The 25,198-nt window shown below is 40.3% G+C and overlaps 1 protein-coding gene across 1 annotated transcript in view; it reads right to left on the reverse strand.

The window, feature by feature from the left end:
• Positions 1-5,297: 5,297 nt before the first annotated feature.
• Positions 5,298-25,198, reverse strand: part of LOC129778096 (uncharacterized) — a 71,301-nt gene continuing 51,400 nt past the window's right edge. Inside the window, exons 2-7 of the mRNA XM_055784773.1 lie at positions 14,544-14,656; positions 7,413-7,700; positions 7,011-7,352; positions 6,668-6,942; positions 6,379-6,608; positions 5,298-6,320 (exon numbers count right to left, since the gene is read on the reverse strand). Of these exons, the coding sequence (XP_055640748.1) occupies positions 6,248-6,320; positions 6,379-6,608; positions 6,668-6,942; positions 7,011-7,352; positions 7,413-7,596 (1,104 nt within the window). The 5' untranslated portion in view covers positions 7,597-7,700; positions 14,544-14,656 and the 3' untranslated portion in view covers positions 5,298-6,247. The remainder of the gene's footprint in view (positions 6,321-6,378; positions 6,609-6,667; positions 6,943-7,010; positions 7,353-7,412; positions 7,701-14,543; positions 14,657-25,198) is intronic.

Genomic DNA, 25,198 nt, shown 5'->3' on the forward strand with positions numbered 1-25,198 from the left:
ACATCATATTGAAATGTCAATGAAATGCTGATGCACTCGAAAGTTTTAACCACTGTTGAATTAAATTTCAGATAGCCGCGCGAGATAGCTGGTGGATGATAATCCAGACGACCGGAGTTCGAACCCACATCGGAGCAGTTTCCACCAACATCAATCTGTGTCATTTTAAACATTCATATTCCACTCCCAACATAAGTCAATCAAACAATTATTATTTCTACGAACATAAATACTCATATATAAAAATGGCGATTCGAGAGGTTATAATAAACATTTCACGAAAATATTTTGCGCCATTTGTTTTTTTCTATGTCTGTAATAAATCGTATATGAGTATGGCAAAAGTCGTATTTGGTGCTTTGACAATTCATGAACATATTCATATTAGATCGCAATTCAATTCCAACATAATCGCTATTATAGCCGGTCAAAGTTTCATATTCATCCAAACAAATTCGGTAAGCATTTGCCATGTATGTATATGGCCTTCACTTTTGCATGCATATGCCAGTTAGGCGCATTATATGCCAACCAAATTTTAGGGCATATGATGTTATATATACGCTTGTTATGCGATTTAATGTTTGTTGGGTCCCTTAACTATCAATAAGCTCAGAATAACTGCCAAATTCACATACTCATCAGATTATGAAACAAATTATGAAAAAATCAATTCGATCACTTCGGCGGCCGAAACTATATAACGCCGGCTAGGTGTGGACTGGTGCACTGGTACTAACGCGCTCGGCCTAGCTACCCTTGCGGGAACTCCAGATCAACACGGTTCGAGCGGGATTTTGCCTTTCCCTTCACTTTTCCTCCTTTACCATGTCCAGACATGGCTGCTTGGGTTGGTTTGTTGATGTGTTGTGATGCGAACCGATGTGGTGTACGGTTTGGATGAGAATGATCGTTACGGCAGCGGAGCGGGGATTTTTAAGCTGACTGGCTGGCTCGAGAATTACGCATGTGTGAGACTGCGACCAATGTTTCGTTCTTTTTTTTCTTTTTCCTTTCCAATCGTGCTTCATTCTATTTCGCTGCTGCTCTGGTTGCCCGTTTTGGTCGGTACGATTTGAGGAGCACAAAATGGACCAATCAAAAATGGGCACATAGTGCATTTGGACAATGCTTGATATTTCATAATAATTATTCAATTATTTATCTCAAGAAAAATGAAATGTTATTCGTTATGATAGATGCGTAGATATATTTCCTATCAATTGATGCAAAAACCTTTGCGATCTATTGAGAAATGCTCGAGTTATAAGCGTTCCAAATCTTGCATTTTTTCCTACTTGTTCAGTGCCTAGATTCCCATTTCACCCCCTATATCTTCCGGTTAGACGTAGTCCTACGTCAAAAAATGTAATGGGTTGTATCTAGGACACGACCGCAGTTTTCGACGTAGAACTACGGCATTATATTATTCAATCCACTTGTTCATCACTTCGGATATAATTTTTTTTATTACTTCAGTAGACTCGAAAGAGTCGAATAGAGTCAAAAGCTATCAGCAGTTCTCGTTTATTTGGTTCAATTCGCATCAGATTTTCTCCTTCCCACTCAGATATCGATCACAATCTATGAACCCTTTTGCTCCTATATTCCGTTTGAGATGTGCTCGAACCCCACAACATGTAACAGTAAGGTTACCCTGCTGGTATTTGAAAGCATACTTTCATGAAATAGACGTTTATCTAAAAAAATGCAGTGTGAGTCTTTATTCCATAATTCTGGATACTCTTCCATATCCGCACTAGCACAAAAAAATTATCGTATGCTGCTCTTCTTTGTCGTAGCACACCTCGATACAGAGGGCTTTCCCTCCTTGTATCGAGCTGTGTGTATGTGTGTGAAATCAGCATTAGGCATGAATGATACCCGCTCGTTGTGCTCACTCTATCTGTGTTTTCATTCTATCCTATTTTTGGTTTCCGCCTCTAGCACTGAGAAGGGCCCTTGTGGAAAGAAACTCTATTCCATACTCCTCCTTCAACCGACAAGAAAACAATCCTCTCCCGCTCGACGCTCTGCGGCTACCATGTTGCTTCGATGACCACCAAACGAGAAGTGATGTGGCTTCACGACGACTACGATGTTGAATTAAAGAGGCTTTTAACTTTTCAGTTCATTCGCCTCTGAAAGTGTGGCTTCAAATCGCGGATGGCTTATTTAAACGCGGAAAGCTTATTTTATGTTGAAAAGGGGCAGAAACGAATGTATCAGTTGCTCGTTATTGACAGCCCTGTTCGGGAATGCACACAAATCGGCAGAACAAATGTATGGGAAAATGCGAATGCTTCCAGTTTTTTTTTTGTTTTCCAAAATATATATTTTATTAAGGCACATGTGGCGTTAGCCTGCCGGGGCCGGGAGTCCAATATTTTGACAATTTTTGTCTTACAACTATGTTAGTAATATGTAACCGATTACTCGCGGTTGGCTCGAGGTTAGTATTACAAGTGTTCTCATAATTGGTATGTTGCAGTCTTCGATGCTCTGTACGTGTGCCCGACACGGGATACTTCCTATTGGGATGCAGCCGACCATTAATCAGCAACGCCTCCCTAGTCTGTACCCCATATCTAGCGTGGTGCGTCTTTCTCGCCTCGAGGAATCCAGGATAGAATGGTCACTAGCCGGCGCAATCATCAGCTCGTGTAGAGTTGTCATGAGCGGTACAACCTTTGGCTCTTGTTGAATGATCAGTTTTTGGCACAAGCACAACCTTCGGCCCGTGCATCTGTAAAGAGTGTGTGTATGTATTGCCGCGACTAAGTAAAAGTTTATCGATCGCTAGGACCCAACAAACAATCGCTAGCTGCAATTAAACTAGTCAGTTGAATTATGATCGAACAATAGTAAAGAGTGCTTAATAAAACGATATGCTGAACTATACATTGCATAAAAGATTGTTCAGGCCAAAATAAAGTTTTTGTTCAACAACTCACGAAAAGAGCTGAACAAACGAAATTTTTATTCTGAAATATAGCTTTTACTCAACTATTTACATTTTGCTCATTGGAATACTTAACAAATGCTTAATAAACGTTTTACAGTTTTTTAATGTTCTGTCAAGATTTTCTGAAAATTTTGCTTCTGTTTCGCTGTTTGCCCACGGTATAAAGACGTTCATTACTCGCGCTGTTCTGCTATTTGTTTACCTCGATATGGATAAAATATATAAAAAGTATAAAAAAAGTGGAGCGTATCACCGAAAATTGATAAAAACACGTAAGCAATATGAAAACACTCTAAGGCATTTATATTCCCAAACTTACTCGGGAAACAGCAATTATGGCTCAGATTCCGATTCAGTACCAGAAAATTCTTCCATTCGGCAAAATGTTGAAACACGTATGTATAATTCATTGAACACAAGCATACATTAACGAAACTTGAATACATGTTTCAAATTATAAATTTATATATCTATTCTAGACAAAAATACACCAGCAAGTATTAATGATATTTGCATTAACCTCGTCTCTGAAGTATCTAATGATGACAACAAACATAAACAACGAACAACGAACGAAACATTTTGTGAACCACCAAACGAATCGTCTAAAGATTTAAGTGACTTTCATAATCCTCAGCACAGCAGTAATTCAGATGAAGCCCTACGAATGTGGGCGCTTCGTCATAATATAACTCATCATGCTTTAAAAGATTTACTTATATTGATCAAACAACAATACCATGACGACAACCTGCCTTTGGATCCAAGAACCCTTCTTGAAACTCCACAAAGTACCGGTAAACTGTGCATACCGATAGGGGGTGGTAAATATTGGCATCACGGATTTAAAGCATGTTTGGAGAAATGGTTCAAAAATTTATCTACTGATATTATGATTAGTATCAATATTAACATTGATGGTTTACCCGTACCTAAAAGCTCTAAGTTTCAACTTTGGCCAATTTTATGCAACGTTCATGAATTTCCTTACTTGCAAGCATTGCCAATAGGAATATTCTATGGGAAGAGCAAACCTACAGACGTCAACGAGTTCCTAACACCTTTCGTAGATGAAATCATTCCTTGTCTAGAAAATGGCATTGTCGTTAATGATCACACTATCAGCATAAAATTGAGATGCTTCATCTGCGATTCTCCAGCGCGAGCTTTCGTCAAAGGTGAATAAAGTAATTATCTTAAATTATGTATGGGCTATATAATCACGCTAACCCATGAAATAATGTCCTGTGTATGAAGAATGTACTGCACAACTGATATTGAACTCTTCATTTTCAGGAGTCGTGAACTTCAACGGAAAAGATGGATGCCTGAAGTGTACAATAAATGGAGAGTATTCTTATTTGTCTCGCACGGTAGTGTTTCCTTCTCTCCATTGTCCATTGCGCACTGATGCGATATTCCGTAGGAATGGTTATGGGAAGCATCACACCACTCAGGAATCACCTTTACAAAGAATTCCAGGCCTCGATATGATCAAGGATTTCGTGGTTGCCGATCCATTGCATCTATTAGAGTTAGGAGTCATGAAACGCTTATTAACAGGATGGCAAGTGGGTAATCTAGGTTATACAGGAAAATTCAGTAGTCATCATATACAACGGTTGTCAGCTGCAATAGAAAGCATAAAATTACCGAAAGAAATCCATCGCAAAATGCGAGGTACCGATTGCCTATCTTTTTGGAAAGGCACAGAGTGGCGCACATTTCTGAACTATCTAGGGATTGTAGTGTTAAAGGATGTGTTGGATGAAACATTATATAATCATTTCTTACTTTTATTTACGGCAGTAACAATTTGTTCTACTGATATTCATGTAGCTCTTCGACCTTTGGCACAAGCTCTTTTTGAAAAATTTATTGAGGAATTCATTAGAATTTATGGAGAACAGTACATAACCAGCAACATTCACAATCTAGAACATATTATTGGAGATGTGAACCAATTTGGTTCCTTATATACTATATCAGCATACCCATTCGAAAGCTACTTATTCCAAATCAAAAACCTCGTCCGGCAGGGTAACAATTGTTTAGAGCAAGTTGTAAACAGGATGCTCGAGGGGAACGCGATACACGAGAGAGGAGACAAAATGTCCGAAAACATTACTCCGAAAATAATCAGACGAGGATCTTATGTTCGCTGTGAAATTAAAAACGAATTTATGATTAGCAATTCATTTAAAGATGCTTGGTTCTTAACGAAAAATTTAGAGATTGTAAAAATGATAGATGCTACGACTGATTGTAACGGTGGTATTACTTTGCATGGCTGTCCCGTACAGAACTACTCCAACTTTTTCGAGCTCCCCATTCGTTCATCATATTTGTATATTTTTCTAGTAAAATTATTTTTGAAATCAGGTAAAACATATAACATAAACGATATTACTTGCAAATTCGTAGCGGTTCCTTACACACAAAACACCATTGTATTACTTCCACTTCTCCATACAATTTGTGCAGGATAATATCATGAAATATATCAAAAATCACAATCTTATTACATTCATATACTTTTTCGTGAGACAGTCTGCAAACATTTTTATTACATAAAACAAGGAAAAACAGTTATATATATGTACGATAAATAAAAAAAGCGCTTCAAATAATATGTAAATTATGGAAAGAAATAAAATACCTAGGCAGTTCGTAACGTGCAGCGTTATATTCTTTATTTTCATCCTTGTCATCTTTTCTTTGATCTTAGCCTTTAGGCCGAGAAGCGATATCCTTGTCATCTTGTCATCAGTCAACTTCACTATCATCGTTGCCGTCATTTTCATCGTCACCATAATTGTTGTCATCAGTGTCTCCATCATCTTCATATTTCACGTTCCCAGATTCCTGTTCGACGTTTTCTTCTTTTGTTCTATTTGTACTAGGATAATGGCCTTCTGATAGGCTGGATTTATCAAGATCGCTTGAACCTAAAAAGTATTCAATAAATTATTATAGACACAAGTTGTAAAAGCAAAGTCATCTTACTTTTAATGGACCTTTCCGCCATCCGCTTGCCACGGCGATGGATCGATGACTGACGCAAGCCTTTTGCTTGACTCCGTGCTTTCGAATTCCGCAAAACTTGTTTAAAAAAATCCTCCAGCAATTTTTTAGAAAAGTTGGGATTCACATTATGAACAATTCTAAAAAATACGTTCAGGATGTTTTTGCATTCTTTTATTGCAAATTTAGGGGTATCGCTCTTGCTACCCCCACTCCACGAGCAATGCAACATGATCTTGCGGTCGAAGAATTGGTCAATCAAAGAGTAACATGTGTTATATCCATTACAGTTGTCTCCAGTATGACCAATGATTTTTTGCATGAAGATGACCTTGAAATTACATAAATTAAAAAATATTTTAAGTAAATTTGATACACGTTACACTTACAAAATTGTTGATAAAGGTTTCGCCAATTTCGTTTCATGACATACTCTATCCTGGTTCTCTCGAAGACGGAACGCGGCTGCCAATTTCATATCAAAATCGCTTTTCAATGCGGCTACAGTCTTCGCCAGCATAGATTCAAACGTACTGATCATTTCGTTTTTAGTTTTCTTGCATTCGTCTTCAATTTTTTTTGAAATCTTCTGTACGATTATATCGTCATTAATCACAGGCTAAAAATTAAAGCAAAAAGTTTCACTAATGATCAATCGGTATTTTGGCACTCCCATACCTGCTCAATATTCAGCACGTATCCTCCGGAAATAAGGTTGTCTTCCATTGCGCTCTGCTGCAAAAGGTTATCTTGATTGATAACTTCGAAGATTGGCTGAGGTTGTTGATATTGTTGAGAAGATCGTCGGTTCACTTCTTCTTGAAAGTCCTGCGGCGGTTTTGTAGGTTCAGATTGGAGGCGAAGCCTGTCTAATGGCTGAGAGACAGCAGCTGGAGGATTTAGTTGATTTTGTGTGGATGCATCTTGATGAAAATATGGAGAGCATGAGCCGGCTGAATTGTGAAAAAACACAGATAAAATAAGCTCTGCAACACATTTTTTTATGTAAAGAGACACATACATTTACCCATGAGGTGATTAAAATCATAACTCTTTCTGGATGCAACAGTCTTGGCGTTTTTTGCATGTTTTATCTTCGGTATGTAGTCTGATACATCTGTGGACATTCCCGATAAATCAGCGGCCTCCTGTTCCGCTTCAGCGTATGTTGGAATGTACTTCCTCTTAACTATACAGGGAATTTTTGTCCAAGAAGCAGTAGGTTTCGAAGAAACATCTTTACATATAACGCTAGCATTCTTCCCAGGCCATAACAGAAACTTCCCTTCTATCCATTGATGCGGAACCACCGACAGCATCGGAGTCCCTGCCTCTAATGTTTGCACAACGTTGAAGTAATCTCCTAAAATGAATTTGATAAGATTGGGCAATACTATTGAATTTATTATAAACAGTTGCTAACCTTTGTTCATTTTTACACGTATTAACACGGACAAGAAAAACGGAGAGAACCACTTTGGTAGCAGATTGTAAACAAAAACGATTTTGACGGTTTGTGTGCAGTATTCCGAGTACCGTGGAGCAGTGTACCCAGATGATATCTCATAACGTGTCTTCAACTGTAAAGCAGTTTTTGTACAACACATGACGTACTACTGAAATAAGCAAGCTGCAAGCGTTTTCGAGGCTCGTGTTCGACTCCGTTATTTATACAGCTGCGTTAACCAATGATTCCGTTGCGAATGCCCTGCTGTAGTAGTAGGAGAGATTTAGATTGAACGTTTAAGTGGTCTAACGGAGCAAATGGTTCGATGGAGGATTATCGATGCAAATGTCATGGGTTTGAATCTCGGCAGTGAAGAAGGTATGTGTGTTGTATAAAATAATTCTAATTCCTATTTTCACAGCAAAATACATGCGAATGAGATTCATAGCAAATGGCAAAGGGAAGGGCTGATTGAATAAGAGTAAAGCAATCGGCCACTTTATTTAACTTTTTTTTTATAGCTCATCAAAAGCTGAACAAATTTTATCTGGTAGCTGTAACAGACTCTAACAAGCGTATGTCAAGATGCTAAAACAGAATTCTATTTATAGAATTTTTGTGAACGTTGCTGGTTGCTGGTTCGCATTTGTGTCAGGTCGAAAAAACGTAACGTATAATTTCTATCGACCTCATAAAACTAATGAAATCAGACAACGATCATCTGATTTGAGCTAAACGAATCCAAATATGATCGAGTAAACGTTTCCGCTACACAATGGAGTTGGATAATCGTTTTTAATTTGCATTTAACGAACAATATAGGCAACAGCTTAATAATTTCTCCTAATTTGCGTGAACAAGGTTTGAATAGACATTTTGATTGCAAATAGTTCAGGCATTATCAAACATAGTGCAGAACAAAACTATTATCAAAACGTCACACTGATGGGGAATTGTTAGTTGGGGAGGGATATGAAACGGGGACACAACGAAGGAAACATCATTAAACGTTGACATCGGCGTTTCTGAGGAACAGATATAGATGAAGCAGAAGATAAGGATCCCGGCTACCTAAGATATCCCGGACGGGGATATCCGATTGTCTGCCTTGTGCTCTCAGTGCTCTAGAGAGCTGAGAGCGAGCAGCATGGAACCGGATACACGACCAGACAACATGCTCGATGTCGTGGTAGCCATCGCCACAATCACAAAGATTATTTGCTGCGAGCCCAATGCGATAGAGATGCGCGTTTAGGTTGTAGTGATTGGACATAAGCTGAGATATCACGCGAATGAAATCACGACCTAAATTCAATCCCTTGAACCATGCACTCGTCGAAACCTTAGGGATAATCGTGTGTAACCAACGACCGAACTCATCACCACTCCACATGCGCTGCCAACTTACGAGCGTATACTGACGAGGAATGTGGAAAAATTCATTATAAGCAATTTGCCTTCCAAAAAGTGTGCCTTCTAAAGCGCCCACCTTAGCTAGCGAGTCCGCTTTCTCATTCCCCGGAATCGAGCAATGAGAGGTAATCTTGAATAATTTTTCGACCAAAACACTCAATAGTTGTCTTATTCTTGTTAGGAAATAAGATGAGCGTTTATCAACTTTCATTGAGCGGATTGCCTCTATTGAGCTGAGACTGTCTGAAAAAATAAAATAGTGGTCGATGGGCAATGTTTCAATGATCCCTAATGCGTAATATATCGCACCCAGTTCAGCGACATACACGGAACAAGGATCTTTGAGTTTGAAAGACGCACTGGAATTTTCATTGAAGATGCCGAAGCCAGTGGACCCGTTCATGAATGAACCGTCAGTAAAGAACATTTTATCAGATCCAACATTCCCATATTCTGCCGAAAATATCGGCGGAATAGAATCGGAGCGTAGGTGATCTGGGATTCCATGGATTTTTTGTCGCATGGACAGATCAAAAATGACAGAGGAATTGCAAAAGTATGGGAAGCAAACTTGGTTGGTGATGCCTGGTGAAGGGTGCACGTCGTGGGTAAGGTACTCATGGTATAAAGACATAAAACTTGACTGAGGAATCAGTTGGAGTAGATTTTCGATGTTATCGATCACCAATGGATTCATGATCTTGCAACGGATGAGAAATCTGTAGGATAATTCTGTGAACCGAAGAGTAAGCGGGGGTACTCCTGCCAAAACTTCGAGACTCATCGTATGTGTCGAATGCAAACACCCCATGGCTATACGCAAGCAACGATATTGTATTCTCTCCAGCTTGAGAATATGAATCCTGGCAGCTGATCTGAAGCAAAAACTGCCATATTCTAACACTGATAATATCGTTGTTTTGTACAACTGAATGAGGTCTCCTGGATGGGCACCCCACCATGTTCCGGTAATTGTTTGCAGAAAATTGATTCTTTGCTGGCATTTCTGTTTCAAATACGCAATGTGTCTCCCCCAGGTACACTTAGAATCAAAATATACACCCAGGTATTTGAAAAACATAGAGTGTTGGATCGTTTTGCCGGATAGGTGAAGCTGGAATTGGGCGGGTTTGTGCTTCCTAGAAAAAACGATCATTTCAGTTTTCTCCGTAGAGAATTCGATACCCAGCTTGAGGGCCCACGTGAACAGATTGTTCAGGGTATCTTGCAAGGATTTTTGCAGAACGGCGGGATTAGTACCCGTGATGGAAATAACTCCATCGTCTGCAAGTTGTCTCAGCGTGCAGTCTCTAGTTAGACAATCATCCATATCATTGACGTAAAAACTGTACAAGAGAGGGCTTAGGCAGGAGCCTTGTGGTAGGCCCATAAAACTGTAACGAGAAGATTTCGAGCTGCCATGAGAGAAAATCATGTGCTTTTCTGACAGTAAATTGTACAGGAAATTGTTGAGAATTGGTGAAAGTCCACGATTATAAAGCTTCTCTGAGAGAATTTCTATGGAAACTGAATCAAATGTCCCTTTGATATCGAGAAAAACGGAAGCCATTTGTTCTTTGCGAGCAAATGCGATTTGGATTTCAGAAGATAGCAGCGCGAGACAATCATTTGTCCCTTTACCTCGGCGGAAGCCAAACTGCGTATTTGACAGCAAATTGTTCGTTTCGACCCACTTGTCCAAACGAAGTAGAATCATTTTCTCTAACAATTTACGAATACAGGATAACATTGAAATCGGCCTAGACGAGTTGTGATCGCTAGCCGGCTTATTGGGTTTCCGTATGGCTATCACTCTCACTTGTCTCCAGTCATGCGGGACCATATTCAGCTCCAGAAACTTGTTGAACAAGATCAGCAAACGCTGTTTTGCCAAGTCGGGAAGATTCTTCAACAAGTTGAATTTAATCTTGTCCGACCCCGGAGCTGAATTGTTACATGAGAGAAGGGCAATTGAGAATTCCACCATCGAAAAATTCTCATAATCGCTTTGAAGTGGAATGTCGCGTACGACGTTTTGTGCAGGAACGGTGTCGGGGCAAACCTTCCTTGCAAAGTTAAAAATCCAACGGTCAGAGTATTCCTCACTTTCGTTTGTATGGTTCCAGCCACGCATTTTCCTAGCCGTATTCCAAAGAGTGCTCATAGCGGTCTCCCTTGACAAACCATTGACGAACTTCCGCCAATATCCACGCTTTTTTGCTTTAATCAAACCTTTTAGTTTGGCTTCTAGAGCTTGGTACTTTAGAAACCATTCCACTAATCCAGTTTTCCTGAATTTTTTTAAAGCGGATGATTTTTCAAGGTAGACCTTTGAACATTCCTTGTCCCACCAAAGTGATGGAGGACGACGTCGGAAAGTGGTAGCCGGTACACGTTTCTTTTGAGCTTGATGTGCGCTTTCGTAAATCAAACTCGATATAAAGTTATACTCTTCGAGTGGAGAAAGTTTATGCATTGAAACAATTGCTTCAGATATTATATCCGCAAATGTTCTCCAGTCAATATTCTTCGTGAGGTCATACGAAATATTGACTGACTCACGAGAGCTTGATTCATTAGCGATCGATAAAATTATTGGTAGGTGATCACTACCGTGGGGATCTTGGATTACCTTCCACATGCAATCCAGGGATAACGAAGAAGAGCATAAAGATATGTCTAGCATGCTTGCCCGTGCAGGAGGATTGGCTATTCTGGTTGCTTCCCCAGTATTCAAAACTGTCAATTTGAAGTTGTCGCACAGATCATAAATCAAAGTGGCACGGTTGTCATCGTAAAGTGATCCTCATGCTGTTCCATGGGAGTTGAAATCACCTAAGATTAACCGCGGCTCCGGCATTGCCTCGATAGTATCAAAGAACTGATGGCGGCCTACCGTAGTTCTGGGAGGGATATATATCGAAGCAATGCAGAGGTCTTTGCCATTGATTTGTGTCTGGCAAGCAACAACTTCAATGCCTGTCATCGATGGGAGAGTGACTCTATAGAAGGAGTGACATTTTTTAATCCCCAATAGTACGCCACCAAACGAGTCATTTCGATCGAGGCGAATAATGTTGAAATCGTGGAAATTCAGCTCGTCGGCTGAAGAAAGCCATGTTTCACAGAGGGAAAATACATCACAGTTAGAGTTATGAACTAAAAATTTAAATTGATCTAGTTTAGATGCTTCCAGTTTTCATCAATTTAAATTGTTTAGACATTAGTGGATTGTACTGTATAGTATATCAAACGAATCTTAGGAAATTTCTGATTCCATTGGTGTGCAAAGTATCAGAATTTGTTCGCTGTGAAAATAGTTATTAACCTCAACTTTATTTCACAAAAACGTGACCTCTATTCAGATTTGGCACCCTTCCTGATAGACGTAGTTCTACGTCAAAAAATCTATAGGCCGAGACAAATACAACAAAATAAAGACGACTCCAATCAGGCCGTTCTCTTTTCGGGTTTTGCGTTTAGCAACACATTTGGCCTTCCGTTTTTATCTATACAGATTGATGATAGGTGGTAGCTAAAAAATTAGCCTATCATTTGGTGCCAAAACGTTACCATGTGATTGCTTATCGAGAAGTTACATTTATTTGACTATCACCGAAAAATGCGATATCACAGTAGGACTCAAAACGTTATTGTTAAAACAATTCATGCAATTATTATATGTTTCATTTGCTCCTCTGAGCAAATCCATTTACAAATTTCTCTAGGCAGAATTTTTAATAAAGTCTTGGCGAAACACTGTTAATGAAAAAAATGTATTTAATGTTTCTTTTTTAATTCTGTACACTTCTTCTTCTTCTTCTTGAATGGCATTAACGTTCCCTGTGAAACTTTTGCCGTCTCAACGTATGCATTAACTAGCGTCATTTATTAATACTTAGTTGAGATTTCTTAAGCCAAATAACACACCTTCAATGCATTCCGAGGGGCCAGCTCTAGAATACGCGTGACCTCAGTGCAACTCGAAGGAAATTTCTCTGAATAAAAATCCCCCGGCCAGAACCGGAATCGAACCCGAACACCCGGCATGATAATGTAAGACGCTAACCACTCGGCCACGGGTGCACTTCAATTAATTCTTAATTCTGTACACAATAAGTGTTTATTATTTCCCAGCGTACTTCGTGTGCCTGCAGGCATGAAATATAACCCATTCCTGGTCCTTAGCTTCTTGTTCAGTTCAGTTACCCGCTGTGGCGACTGGGGTACGAGTAACCATAGTGGAGATCGGGTAACCAACCCCGGTGGGATCTTGGTCGTACACAGTGCATTCAAAAAGTTCCGGGACTACCGCGCGTTAAAATCGGGAAGTGGCGCTATCTCTGCTCGGACGCGCGAACTACTTTCGGCCAACTTCTGGGGGGCTGTCCACATACCACGTGGACAACTTTAGGGGGGGTAGGGGGTAGAAAAATGTCCACGCTTGTCCACGGAGAGGGGGAGGGGGTACAGACGTAATCCACGTGGACAGGAAGAACAAATAAATTTTAAATACAATCACAATCAATCAATTCAAAATTAAATAAAATTTGTTACATTTTTAAGAATTTCAAAACTCTCCGTATTTATCAATAAACGAATTGAGCCGTCTGAGAGTGCAGCCCAGTCAAACGTTCATAATCTTTTCTCATATCATTGAACTTTTTCAGTGGAATCTATTCTAAAAATATCTCATGTAAACTTGCTTTGATCGAACTTTCATAGTTACGGAGTATGCATAGACGCCCATAATCCAAAACTATAAAAATTAAACGATCCCAAGGGATTGAGATTGAGATGTCATGGTATGCGTAAATGGTTTTTCATGAGATATAACTTTCTATACATGTTGTTTTATATCGAGAATAGTTAGTCTTAGGATGATAATGTCTGTATAGTTTTTCATACAGAATTGCGTGTAAAATGAATGCAGTTGTAAAATATTCAAATTAATGGCACCAAGTATTTTTTAGGAGTAACGAAGAAACTTAAATGTTAAGTTTTTATGGGTTTTTACTAATTTTCCAAAAATGCATATTGTTTTTATCAACCAAATTAACGCTATCATTTTGTCTCGAATTCCGAAATTCTGATTGTTGACTCAAATTCCGATCACTTCATTGTAAAAACTGAATTTGTTGAACATCAATGTTATTTTGATACCTATAAATGTTGTTATACAGAAAGGTTTACCCTAAAGAGAGTTTTCATTATTCAATTATTTATAACATTGATGTTCAGTAAATTTAATTTCAAAATGAAGTGTTCGGAATTTGAGTCTGTTCTGAATATAAGTCAAAAACGACCAAATTTCGACCCTGTACTCCTCAATCCTTTGTTAATTGTAGATCAATAGATATCAGTGCATGCTTCCTACTCCATCTTTTCTTTCGTTGAGATTATTTTTTGTTAATAAAAAATTATAGGAGGTTGTGTCCAAGATACGACCGCATTGTTGACGTAGAACTACGCTGTTATTTTATATAAGTCGCTTGTTTAAACCTTCGGATATTATTCTATAATGCTGTGAAATTTTCGAAACATCTGCTTAGTAGAATAATCTCTGAAATAGTTTTTTTCATTGTAGAATCAGTTGACGATATTTGATTGATGATTCATTCTTGCCCTCGTAAAACAATACACTAGCTGATCGTATGTCGCAATTTATTTCATGTCAATGCATTGAAAGTTTACCTCGAACGCTATTCCAGTGGCCTTTTTCGCAATTGACATATGTGAATTACCGGGCTCCGTGAAGTACACCATTTTGCCTCGGAACGCGGAAACGTATCTTACTTCTGCTGTGGCTGGAACAAGGAAGAGGACGATTGTGAGTGTGGCGTGCTCAGATGAGCTGTCAGGCCGAGGTGCAAGGTTGCTGTAATCGAGGTATATACGAATGGTGGGATGAACGAGTATGGCGAGATACTTATAGCTGACAGTGCTGCCAATATGCACTCTGGCGTTCACACAACATAGACTCGGCAACAGTCGGTTATATACATGTTACACCAGCACCATTATTCCATATCTCATAACTACATCAATATATCTTTGGCGCCGCATGGAAACAACAACAATGACAACACTTGCAAGCATCAAATATCATGCTACATGTTATTTAGTATTGCCTCAAAGGAATCGCACCTCTAGGCATCGTTCGTACAACGTAAACCAAGCGCCAAACAAGCATTTGCCATAGCATGCATACAGAGCCACACATTGGTGGCTTGAAACTTCTAGGAATATAAACACTTCTCATCATTTTGCGCTATTCTAATAAAAACGCTTCTGTTAATATTTCTGGCCTCAAAAAAAGTTGCATTAATTTCTCATGCTCGAGAGAAGCGCAGCTGTAACCCTTAGTAGAGGAAGTTTTGCTACTAGCAAGCGAATCCTAATCACATACAAAATTCCAGAACGAAATTTACTTTGTTGGTGACTAATCAAGCGAAATAAACTCTTTTTGTTAATATCAACAACCTCGAAAACAGTAGCAGTGTTTCATTATGATCAATATTAGCGCAAATGCAATCCTAGTTGAAGGCAGTTTTGCGACTGGCACGCGAACCTAAATAACTTATAACATTCCAGTAAGACATTCAAGATGCTTGGTATTCCCCAAATATTTTTTTGACGCACAACCTTATGATGACGAAAAAGAAACAATGTTAACTGCTTCGAAAAAGACTGAATTATGCCACACAGCTTGTACTCTGCTGTAACACCCATCGATGCGAATTCACTGATGAGTTTGTCAAGAGCGACCGCCTTCACCCCCAGCGGGGTGAGCTTGATTTTTGTTGCTGCCTGGGTAACGGCGTTTACATTTTCGACCGACGCGCCGAAATCGCCTACTTCGCCGTTGTTCGATGCGGTGTCACACTCGCGAAGGCTCGGTTCAGTGCGAGCGCTTTTCACTGCACCAACATCGTGTGCATCATTAGATGACGCTTGCCTTTAAATTTTTTTGTCCCTGGCAATGAGTTCGTCTTTTGCAGGGCTCGAGCCCGCCTTCCTCTTCTTCTTGTGCATCACACACTACGCGAAACGTCTAATTCATGACGCGGAAAGAAAAACACATGATACGAATAACGCGAAAAACGAACAGAAAAACCAATCGACGATATCCAAGTTGGATTACCACTGGTGGGGTCCAATCTTAGATCGAAGCGCAGCGAAAGCAAAGTGAACTGGATTACTCAACAGACCGATGCCGAATGAAAGTTTGCCTTTTTTTTTTTTTTTTTTTTACGGCTTAAATGCATTTTTTTATTTTTTTTATTCAGTTGTTTGTTTTTGGTAATACATATTTTTACAGTGCAAGTGATACAGTCCGAGCTTTTCATCTTTGATACTGTATTTTTTTTTTAATTCAAATCATACTATTGTGCTAATGTTCCTAATTTCTAATTTGGCATGTGCGCACCACCTTTATGGTATTATTTGAAGTTTTAAATTATTAATTTGAAGCAACTAACTACCTACTACCTACTATATACAACTATTCTACTATGTACAAATTGTTTATCAATGCAAATTCTGATAATCTGCATTTGTTTACAAATTTTGTTTTGATTTCGTTAATTATTGCATCTATTTTCGGTATATTAGCCTCCTGATGGAGGTCCGAGATCCTAGCATCAAAAGGACGATCGAGGATCATCCTCAGCGTCCGGTTCTGCACAACTTGGAGTTTGTTCCTGTGAGTCTGTGCGCAGGAGCGATGATCTGATTGTAAACGGCCAGTTTGTTCACTTTTGAGAGGCGGGATCGCCGACAGATTAGAGAGTACAATGATCGAACCAAAGCGGAACACCTGTTCAAAATCTTCTCCACATGATGACGGAAGAGGAGTTTTTCATCTAACACCAGTCCCAAGTATGTAACATCGGCGGACCACTCAACCCTTGTGCCATTCATCGCCACAACGCAAGATGGAGGAGGTTTCAATTTTGGGGACTGCCTGTGCAGGAACATGATTGTTTGGGTTTTGGAGGCATTGATTTTTATTTTCCACATGTTAGCATAATCAACAAATGCGTCAAGGCATCGTTGAGGCTTGTTTATAATTTCACGAGGCATCCTCCCCTTGACGGCAATTGCGGTGTCATCTGCGAACAGAAAGGACGCGCAGCCATCTCTCAGGGGAGGAATGTCGGAGGTGTAAAGGCTGTATAGACTTCCCTGCGGAACACCTGCTTGGATAGAGAATGTTTTTGATCTTTGTTGAAGGTAGCACCGGATGATTTTAACGAGGTAAGTTGGAAAGTTAAAGGAACAGAGCTTATATATAAGTCCGTCATGCCAGACATTGTCGAAAGCCTTTTCAACATCCAACAATGCCATGGCTGTGGACTTGGATACAGCCCTGTTCCTTTAGATGGTGTTCACAACTCTTACCAGTTGGTGGATGGTGGAATGCCCCGTCTAAACCCAAACTGTTCAGGCAGGAGGATGTTGTTGACCTCAACAAACTTTAGCAAACGGATCAAAATGATTTTTTCGAAAAGTTTGCCCAGCGCTGATAGGAGGCTGATGGGTCTGTAACTTGAAGGTAGAGTTGGATCCTTCCCGGGTTTGCGGATCGGCACGATCTTCGCTTCTTTCCAGATGCTTGGATAATAGTACAATTCCATGCATCGGTTGAAGATGTTGCTGTTGTTACTGTTGAAACTTTGGGTGTGAGCTTTTTCAGGATCAGGTTGAAGATTCCATCAAACCCGGGAGCCTTCATGTTCTTAGTGGCCTTTAGCGCTGAGCAAACTTGTTCTGCATTGACTATATCTTCCCGAGGTACGGCACAAGGGGAGGCATCTAGATCTCGGACGCATTGCGCAACCTGCTGTTCAAGCGGACTAGCCATGTTCGAGCCAAGCAATTGCGACGATGCAATATGATTGCCTATCGCATCTGCTTTCTCAACAGGCGCAACGAGGAGACTATCGCCAACCTTGAGAGGAGGAACTGGTTTTGGATGATTTTTTAGCACTTTGGCTACCTTCCAGAATGGTCTGGAGCGATCATCCAAATTTTGGACCGTGCGCCCGAAGCTGTTATTTCGGAGAGAGACCATCCTGGAAGCAATCTGCCTGTTCAGATTGGCCACCTCTTCCTTTCTGTCGTGATCCCCGGTCCTCTGGAACTGGCGTCTACGCACGTTTCGCAGGCGGATCAAAAATTGAGTGTGAGAGTCAATAGCAACAAACTTACCCCTCACAGGAACACTACGCACACACGCCACATCGGCCACGGTTATGGCGTATTGGAGTCTTTCCAGCGCTTGGTTGATATCTTCCACAGAGTATAGCGGCGGGTTCTCCTCGATGTTCTGGTCCACCATCCTTCCAAACGCCAGCCAGTTGACGTGATGGTAATTCTTTCGGAGGTGGATTGCTGGAACAATGTTGACTGCAACTTCAGCAACTACTGGCAGGTGATCGGAGCTGAGCTCGTTGTGCGCCACTGGCTTGGTCAGGATGATGTTCGAAAGGAAGATGTCCAATGTCGATGGGTTTCCCGCTGATGAAGTGAAGGTCGGTTCATCAGAGAACTGTACTGCGTACTGCCCATGCTGCGCGTGGTCGAAGAGAAGCCTCCCATTTTGATTTTGTCGGTAGTTCCGCCAGTCCTCATGGCGGGCGTTGAGATCACCCCCGACGACAAAGCGAGAAGAGGTGCGTGTAATGGCGGTCAAGTCGTTTTGGAACTGTCGCGCCATTCCGTTGCTGTTCACGCACTGATGAGGACAGTACACGGCAATGAAGTGGATGTTACTGTTTGTCGATTCGACCTCCACACTGAGCGCCTCGATGATCGACGTGCGAATGTGCGGAAGAATGATGTATTTGATGCCTTTCCGTACGATGACCGCAACACCGCCCCCCCTAGAGCTGGTGCGATCAAGTCGGATGATGTTGTGATCCGGCAGCCAGAAACTGTCGCCGGATTTTAGGTGGGTCTTCGAGAGCAGACCCACGTCGATGCTGTGTCTGCCGATGAAGTCGGCAAACTCGATGGCTTTTGCTCTTATCGAGCAAGCGTTCCAAGTGGCAATTTTCAGAGACCTAAGAACCATGTTCAATGATAAACTTACCAAGCACATTCATCTGCTCGGGCTTGTTGCGGCACGCGCGGAGGGCGGTCGTCATCTTGTCGAAAATTTCCAGCAGCTCCGTCGGGGTGAACTTTTCGGAGTTGGTTTCAGTTTGTGGTGGTCGCCAAAATCCAGGGGGGGGGAGGCGAGCGCTGTCCGGCGGGCTCACCGGAGGTACGTTGAGGAGGGGCAGCTCGCTCTCGAGCGCTTGGATGAGTTGTTTGCTGGGTGGGGCGTAGCGGAGGAAAATCTTCCGCCCTGAACGTCTTCTCCTTCTTCCGCCCCGGTTGATTGTTGATAGACGCCTGTCTGCGGATATGTTTGAAATTTTCGCGTTTCGGGCATTGCCGGTCCGTAGCCTGATGAGCGCCACCACAGTTGATACATTAGTACTCCATTTTACCAGCCTTGTCCACTGGGCAGTCACCAGTGGCGTGGTCCTTAGCACACGTGCTGCAGCGAGGTTTGATGTTACAGTTGCGGGTGCCATGCCCAAAATTCAGGCACCGCTGACACTGAGTGACGTCGCGACGGCCGCCACGGTATGGTTCCCATCGGATTTTGAGGGAAAAAAGAGAGCGGATTGCTTTGAGGGCATTCAGCGTCACCGTCCCTTTCTGGAAGTGCACCAGGAACAGACAGTCCGGGTACATCTTCTCGTTTTCATCTCTACGTTTCATCCGATAAACGGCGGTTGCGACTAGCTTAAACCGATCCTTGAGTTCAGCGGTGATCATCTTCGGGTCGTAATTGGACAGGCCGCGGATAACAGCCTTGAAGGGTTTGTCCCCCGGGATGTCGTGGGTGAAAAACTCAATTTTGGCATTCTTCAGAAACGCCACGGCCAGATCAAATTCATTCCGCGAGCGGAGGAAAACTTTAGTGCCGATGCCACATAGCTTGTATTCTGCTTTAACGCTCATCGATGCGAATTCACTGATGAGTTTGTCGAGAGTGACCGCCTTCACCACCAGCGGAGGGAAGTTGATTTTGGTATGAAAGTTTGCCTCAGCGAGATCCACTGTTTATACTCTAGACAAGTGTTCCCCTTCATTCTTCTACTTTTCCGTTGTTCACGGAGACTTCAAATCCTACGATTTCCCCTTCGTTGGTCGTCGATAAATTGCTTGTTATTGACAACTCTGTTCGGGAAAGCACACAAATGGACAGAAAAAATGTATAGGAAAATGGAAACTCTTAGAGTTTTCATGAATTTTAATCATTTACAAACCAGGGGATTCTAATGTATGCATATTAAACAAATCTTAGGGAATTTCCGATTCGTTTGGTATGTAAATCGCCAAAATCCGTTCGCGGCAAAAATTACTTTAATTCACCGTTAACTTTATTTCTTAAAAACGTGACCTGTTTTCTGATTTGGCACCCTTAATGGAAGACGTAGTTCTACGTCAAAAATAATTTATGTATGAAAAATTGTTCTGTACGTTTGTGTGCGCTCGAAAAGTTCGGTACTGATGGGACTCATATTATGACAAAATATACAACACACTTCAAGGATTGTTTTTGCTACTGCCAACACCTCAGGAAGCTTTATGATTTCCAGATGAAATAAGCACACTTCTGAAATAAAGCTGTGAACGTAAATATACTGTCTAGTACAGTACAGTTTTTGATTTCTTTTCACTGTATATAATCGAATCCTGTATATAATCGAGTCAAAAAAAAAAAAAATTTTTATTCGTTTTTTCGTTCGCTTTTTGAATTTTTTTATTGAATTTGGTTTTTGATTCATCTCCTTAAAGTCAGAAAACACCTTTCTCACATGAAAAAAATAAATTTATCAAAATTCTCTCAGGAAGTGATAGACGATCAAATTTGATGAAAAAAAAACCTTCTACGCATATGTTTGAATTTCAACAATGACAGTTATTGAACTTTTTTTTGTTTCGGACTTTGTTGCCTCAAACTGGCTCTACATTACAAAGTACGCTACGGAATACAATTCTGTTGCTTTCATTTGAGAGACGGGAAAATTTTGTACAGGATATAGTAGTGGTACATCTAAGCTAGTTCATTTTAATAACATTTTGGAAGTGAAAAACTTAAAAGTGAACAATTTTTAATATTTTATTATTAATTTCATCCTAAAAATTTGATATTGAACTAGATTGTTTCTATCAATTAAATTGAAGCTCTCTAACCACCCTACAATTTTTTCTTTGACACCCAACTTCTATCTTTCTTAATTTGACTGCAATATCGATATAAACAATTCTTGGTGAAAATTCAAGCATAATCTTCAAAAATCACGATTTTTACCCCACTGTACATGTAATAGCCACTTAAATTACATTTTAACGTTGAAAGGTTACATTTATTCTTGAAATAAGTCATATTTAAAATATTAAAAAAAAAATCCAAACTGTATATAATCGAGTCCAAAATTATATATATAATCGAATCACATTTGGTTGGCATATAATGCGCCTAACTGGCATATGCATGCAAAAATGGAGGCTATATACATACATGGCAAATGCTTACCGAATTTGTTTGGATGAATATGCAACTTTGACCGGCTATAATAGCGATTATGTTGAATTAAATTGCGATCTAATGTGAATATATTCATGAATTGTCAAAGTACCAAATACGACTTTTGCCATACTCATATAGGATTTATTACAGACATAGAAAAAAACAAATGGCGCAAAATATTTTCGTGAAATGTTTATTATAGCCTCACGAATCGCCATTTTTATATATGAGTATTTATGTTTGTAGAAATAATAATTGTTTAATTGACCTCCCAGCAAACATTAAGTCGTATGAATAGCTATAATTGGAGGCGATATACATACAATCAAGACACATTTGTATGATATATGATGCAGATAACTAGCATAAAGTCTGCTTCATTTAATATTGGAACACAAACAATTGCGTGTAGTTCAGTCATTTATTAACGAATTCATAATTTGTTGTTCATACAAATGTAGCATTTTCTTTACTCTTTCATAAAAAAAATTAAAAAAATTATTCATTGCTGTTTCGAAGAAATTCTCGTACTTTTCCCGTAATACGGCACATTAGGCGGCGCACACCCTTTTCGTCCACCGTTTTGGCGATTTGATTCCACCAGTTCTTCATTTGAGTCATGTTCCTAACAAGTTTTCCCTTTGCCTTAAGCCTCCGCTTCGTGATTGCCCAGTATTTCTCTATCGGCCGGAACTGGGGGCAGTTTGGGGGGTTGAGGTCCTTCGGTATTACGCTGACCCCGTTCGTTGCGTACCATTCCATAACCGTTTTGCTGTAATGGCAGCTTGCGAGGTCCGGCCAAAACATTACTGGACGGTCGTGGGCACGAATAAACGGCAGAATCCGTTTCTGTAGGCACTCTTTTTTGTAGACTTCTGATGTCATTGTCTTGTCAGTGAGAAAGACTTTGGTTTTCTGTCAACAACTGCATATCCCCTGCCAAATCATGTACTTGCGGGCGAATTTATCCGCAAACACGAACTTAAATTTTGCAGGTACATCCCCCCGAGCCGTCGCCAAATAAAATTTTTGACCTGGGATTTGCCCAAAGTCCGCCTTCACGTAGGTCTCATCGTCCATCAGAATACATCCGTCGAACTTGGTCAGCACTTGGTCGTACAGCTTTCGAGCACGGATTCTGGCCACATTGTTCTGCTTCAGCGTCCGATTTGGCTGTTTGCTGGCTCGGAATGACCTTATTCCTTCCCGGAGACGAATTCGTCGCACCGTACTGTGAGCGGCCTGGAACTTATTGGCCAAATCGCGGTCTGAAAGATTGGGATTCCTCTTGACGGCCTTGATGACTTTCCCACGCAGTTTCCGGTCGACAGTTCCACTCCGACGCTTCGAATGCGGCTTCCGAGCCGTCGTCAATGTTTCCTTATACTGCTTGATAACACGCCATACGGTATTTCTGGGCATTTTAAGCTGTTTAGCTAGCTTAGATGCCGACAACAATGGATTTTCAAGAAAACTGTGCACAATTTTATCTCTCCGTTCGGCTTCTATGGCGGTTGTTTACAAAATGCTATCGTTTGGTGTTATGACATAAATACATGGTGAAAGGTAATGAATTTCCCGACACGTGGGTGAAAAAAGTTTCCAAATCCGTCCACTAGGAGCGCCACAATGAGCAAAAGAATTTGTTCCAATATTAAATGAAGCAGACTTTATACACACAAAAGTGGAGGCGATATACGTATATGCCATATTTTGTACGCATATAAAGCCGTATATAACGATATGCGATGCTTTTTGGACTGATATGCGATTTGATACGACAACGTTACCACTCAATCCATCGATGACATGGAAAATCGTGTTTTTGCATTTTATGCGATTTTAGATATATATGATCGATATTTTGATTGATATTTTATGCGATTGTGATTTGATACGAAATTATATGTGACTTATCATGTGCAAAGTTATACGATTTAATGTTTGCTGGGTTGTGTTGGGAGTGGAATATGAATGTTTAAAATGGCACAGATTAATGTTTGGTGAAAACTGCTCCGATGTGGGTTCGAACTCCGGTCGTCTGGATTATCATCCACCAGCTATCTTGCGCGGCTATCTGAAGTTTAATTCAATAGCAGTTAAAACGTTCGAGTGCATCAGCATTTCATTGACATTTCAATATGATGTAATATGTTCTTTATTAGGATCTAATATGATTTACTGTTTCATGATTTTCTTCAGCAAACAACACGATTTACTACAGTACTGAATCGATTTAAATTATACGCTTATACGACACACAAACTGCATCAGCGTAATATACGCATATGATGCGGATTAAATATATTTTACGACAATGTACATCATAAAATTGATGTTTATTATACCGAATTGCGACTTAATTTGATAATGGTATATAAAATCGAGTTTTTACATTTTATGCGATTTCAAATATACACGATATATACTTTGATTGATATTATATGCGATTATGATTTATTCGGATTTCTTGTAAGACTTGGCACGTGCAAAATTATACGATTTAATGTTTGCTGGGTAGTATTAGAGGCGAATGAACTTCAAAGTTTAAAGCCTCTTAAAAACAAAGAAAGAAAGAAAGGTACAGCTAGTAAAATTTGAAACAAATAATCTTGAATAGAATTAAAACATGATTTATGCGCATTTCAGTTATTTCATCAATTATTCTAGTAAAATAAGGAAAAATGTCCACGTGAACAACAGGGGGAGGTGTATGAAAGTGTCCACGGAGGGGGAGGGGGAGTCGAAAATCGTACTTTTTCCGTCCACGTGGTATGTGGACAGCCCCTAAGGGCATTTCGTCATTTGGTCCTGTAATCTTCGAATCATCAAAACAAAATTCATGTTTGATCCAAATTTTGAATTCTACGGTACCGGAAGCTGACACCTATGACTGATTTGAACATTATATTCATGGAAACATGACGGCTTGATGAAAGTCAATATGATTTTCCTTAGAAGAGCAGACATCGATATTTGGACATCGATTGCAGCTTCCGATGGGCTTTGCTTGATTTTCAATCAAGCTTTTATCTCAAGTTTGAATCGAGCATTCCAATTTGAAGCCGAGCCGCAAAAGAAACCGGATTGGGTGTTGTTATGTTACACTGCCTCCAATAAGAAAAGACATATGGTACTCAGTTCTAAAAATAGCTGTTGATAACGAGAGCCCAAAGTTAAACGTTCATGAATAAGTCCGGCGTCACGGGTTCCTTGTTATCGCCTTTGAGCGCATAATTTCACCGTGAGAAGATAAGTCTTTGGACTTTGAACTATTTGAAAATGATGGCGATGATGATTAATGCTTTGTTGGGAAAGACAACAAAACGCTGTCAGTTGCCAATGTGGCTTTCTGGATGGGAAGGTCCACACGAAGCAAAGAATTCGGTAGAATCATAAACATACATAAGGCAATCGTCTACTGACGCGGCGCAACCAACATACAAATATTTACTTAACAGAAGAGAGCGTGCCACGCAAGAAGTTGAGCTTCTGTTTGAGTTTTCACCGGTACAAAGCGGATCACACCGAAACTCTGCGTTTGTCTGAGCAAACCGTACCGTGTCGTCACGGAACTAGAGTTCAATTCAAATTGTTGCATTTCCTGTTCTGCATCGCAAACGTCTTCACGCGTGCTTGAGCTTTTTTTTACTGAGAAATCGTCGAGTGCATTATAAAATGGCCTTGGCAGTGGAAACAAGTGACGTCATTCGATTCTCGGACGGTGATTGGCTCATTCGAGGGGCTCGTCCAG

Source organism: Toxorhynchites rutilus, chromosome 3 (genome assembly GCF_029784135.1).
Source record: "Toxorhynchites rutilus septentrionalis strain SRP chromosome 3, ASM2978413v1, whole genome shotgun sequence".
Taxonomy (NCBI): Eukaryota; Metazoa; Arthropoda; class Insecta; order Diptera; family Culicidae; genus Toxorhynchites; species Toxorhynchites rutilus.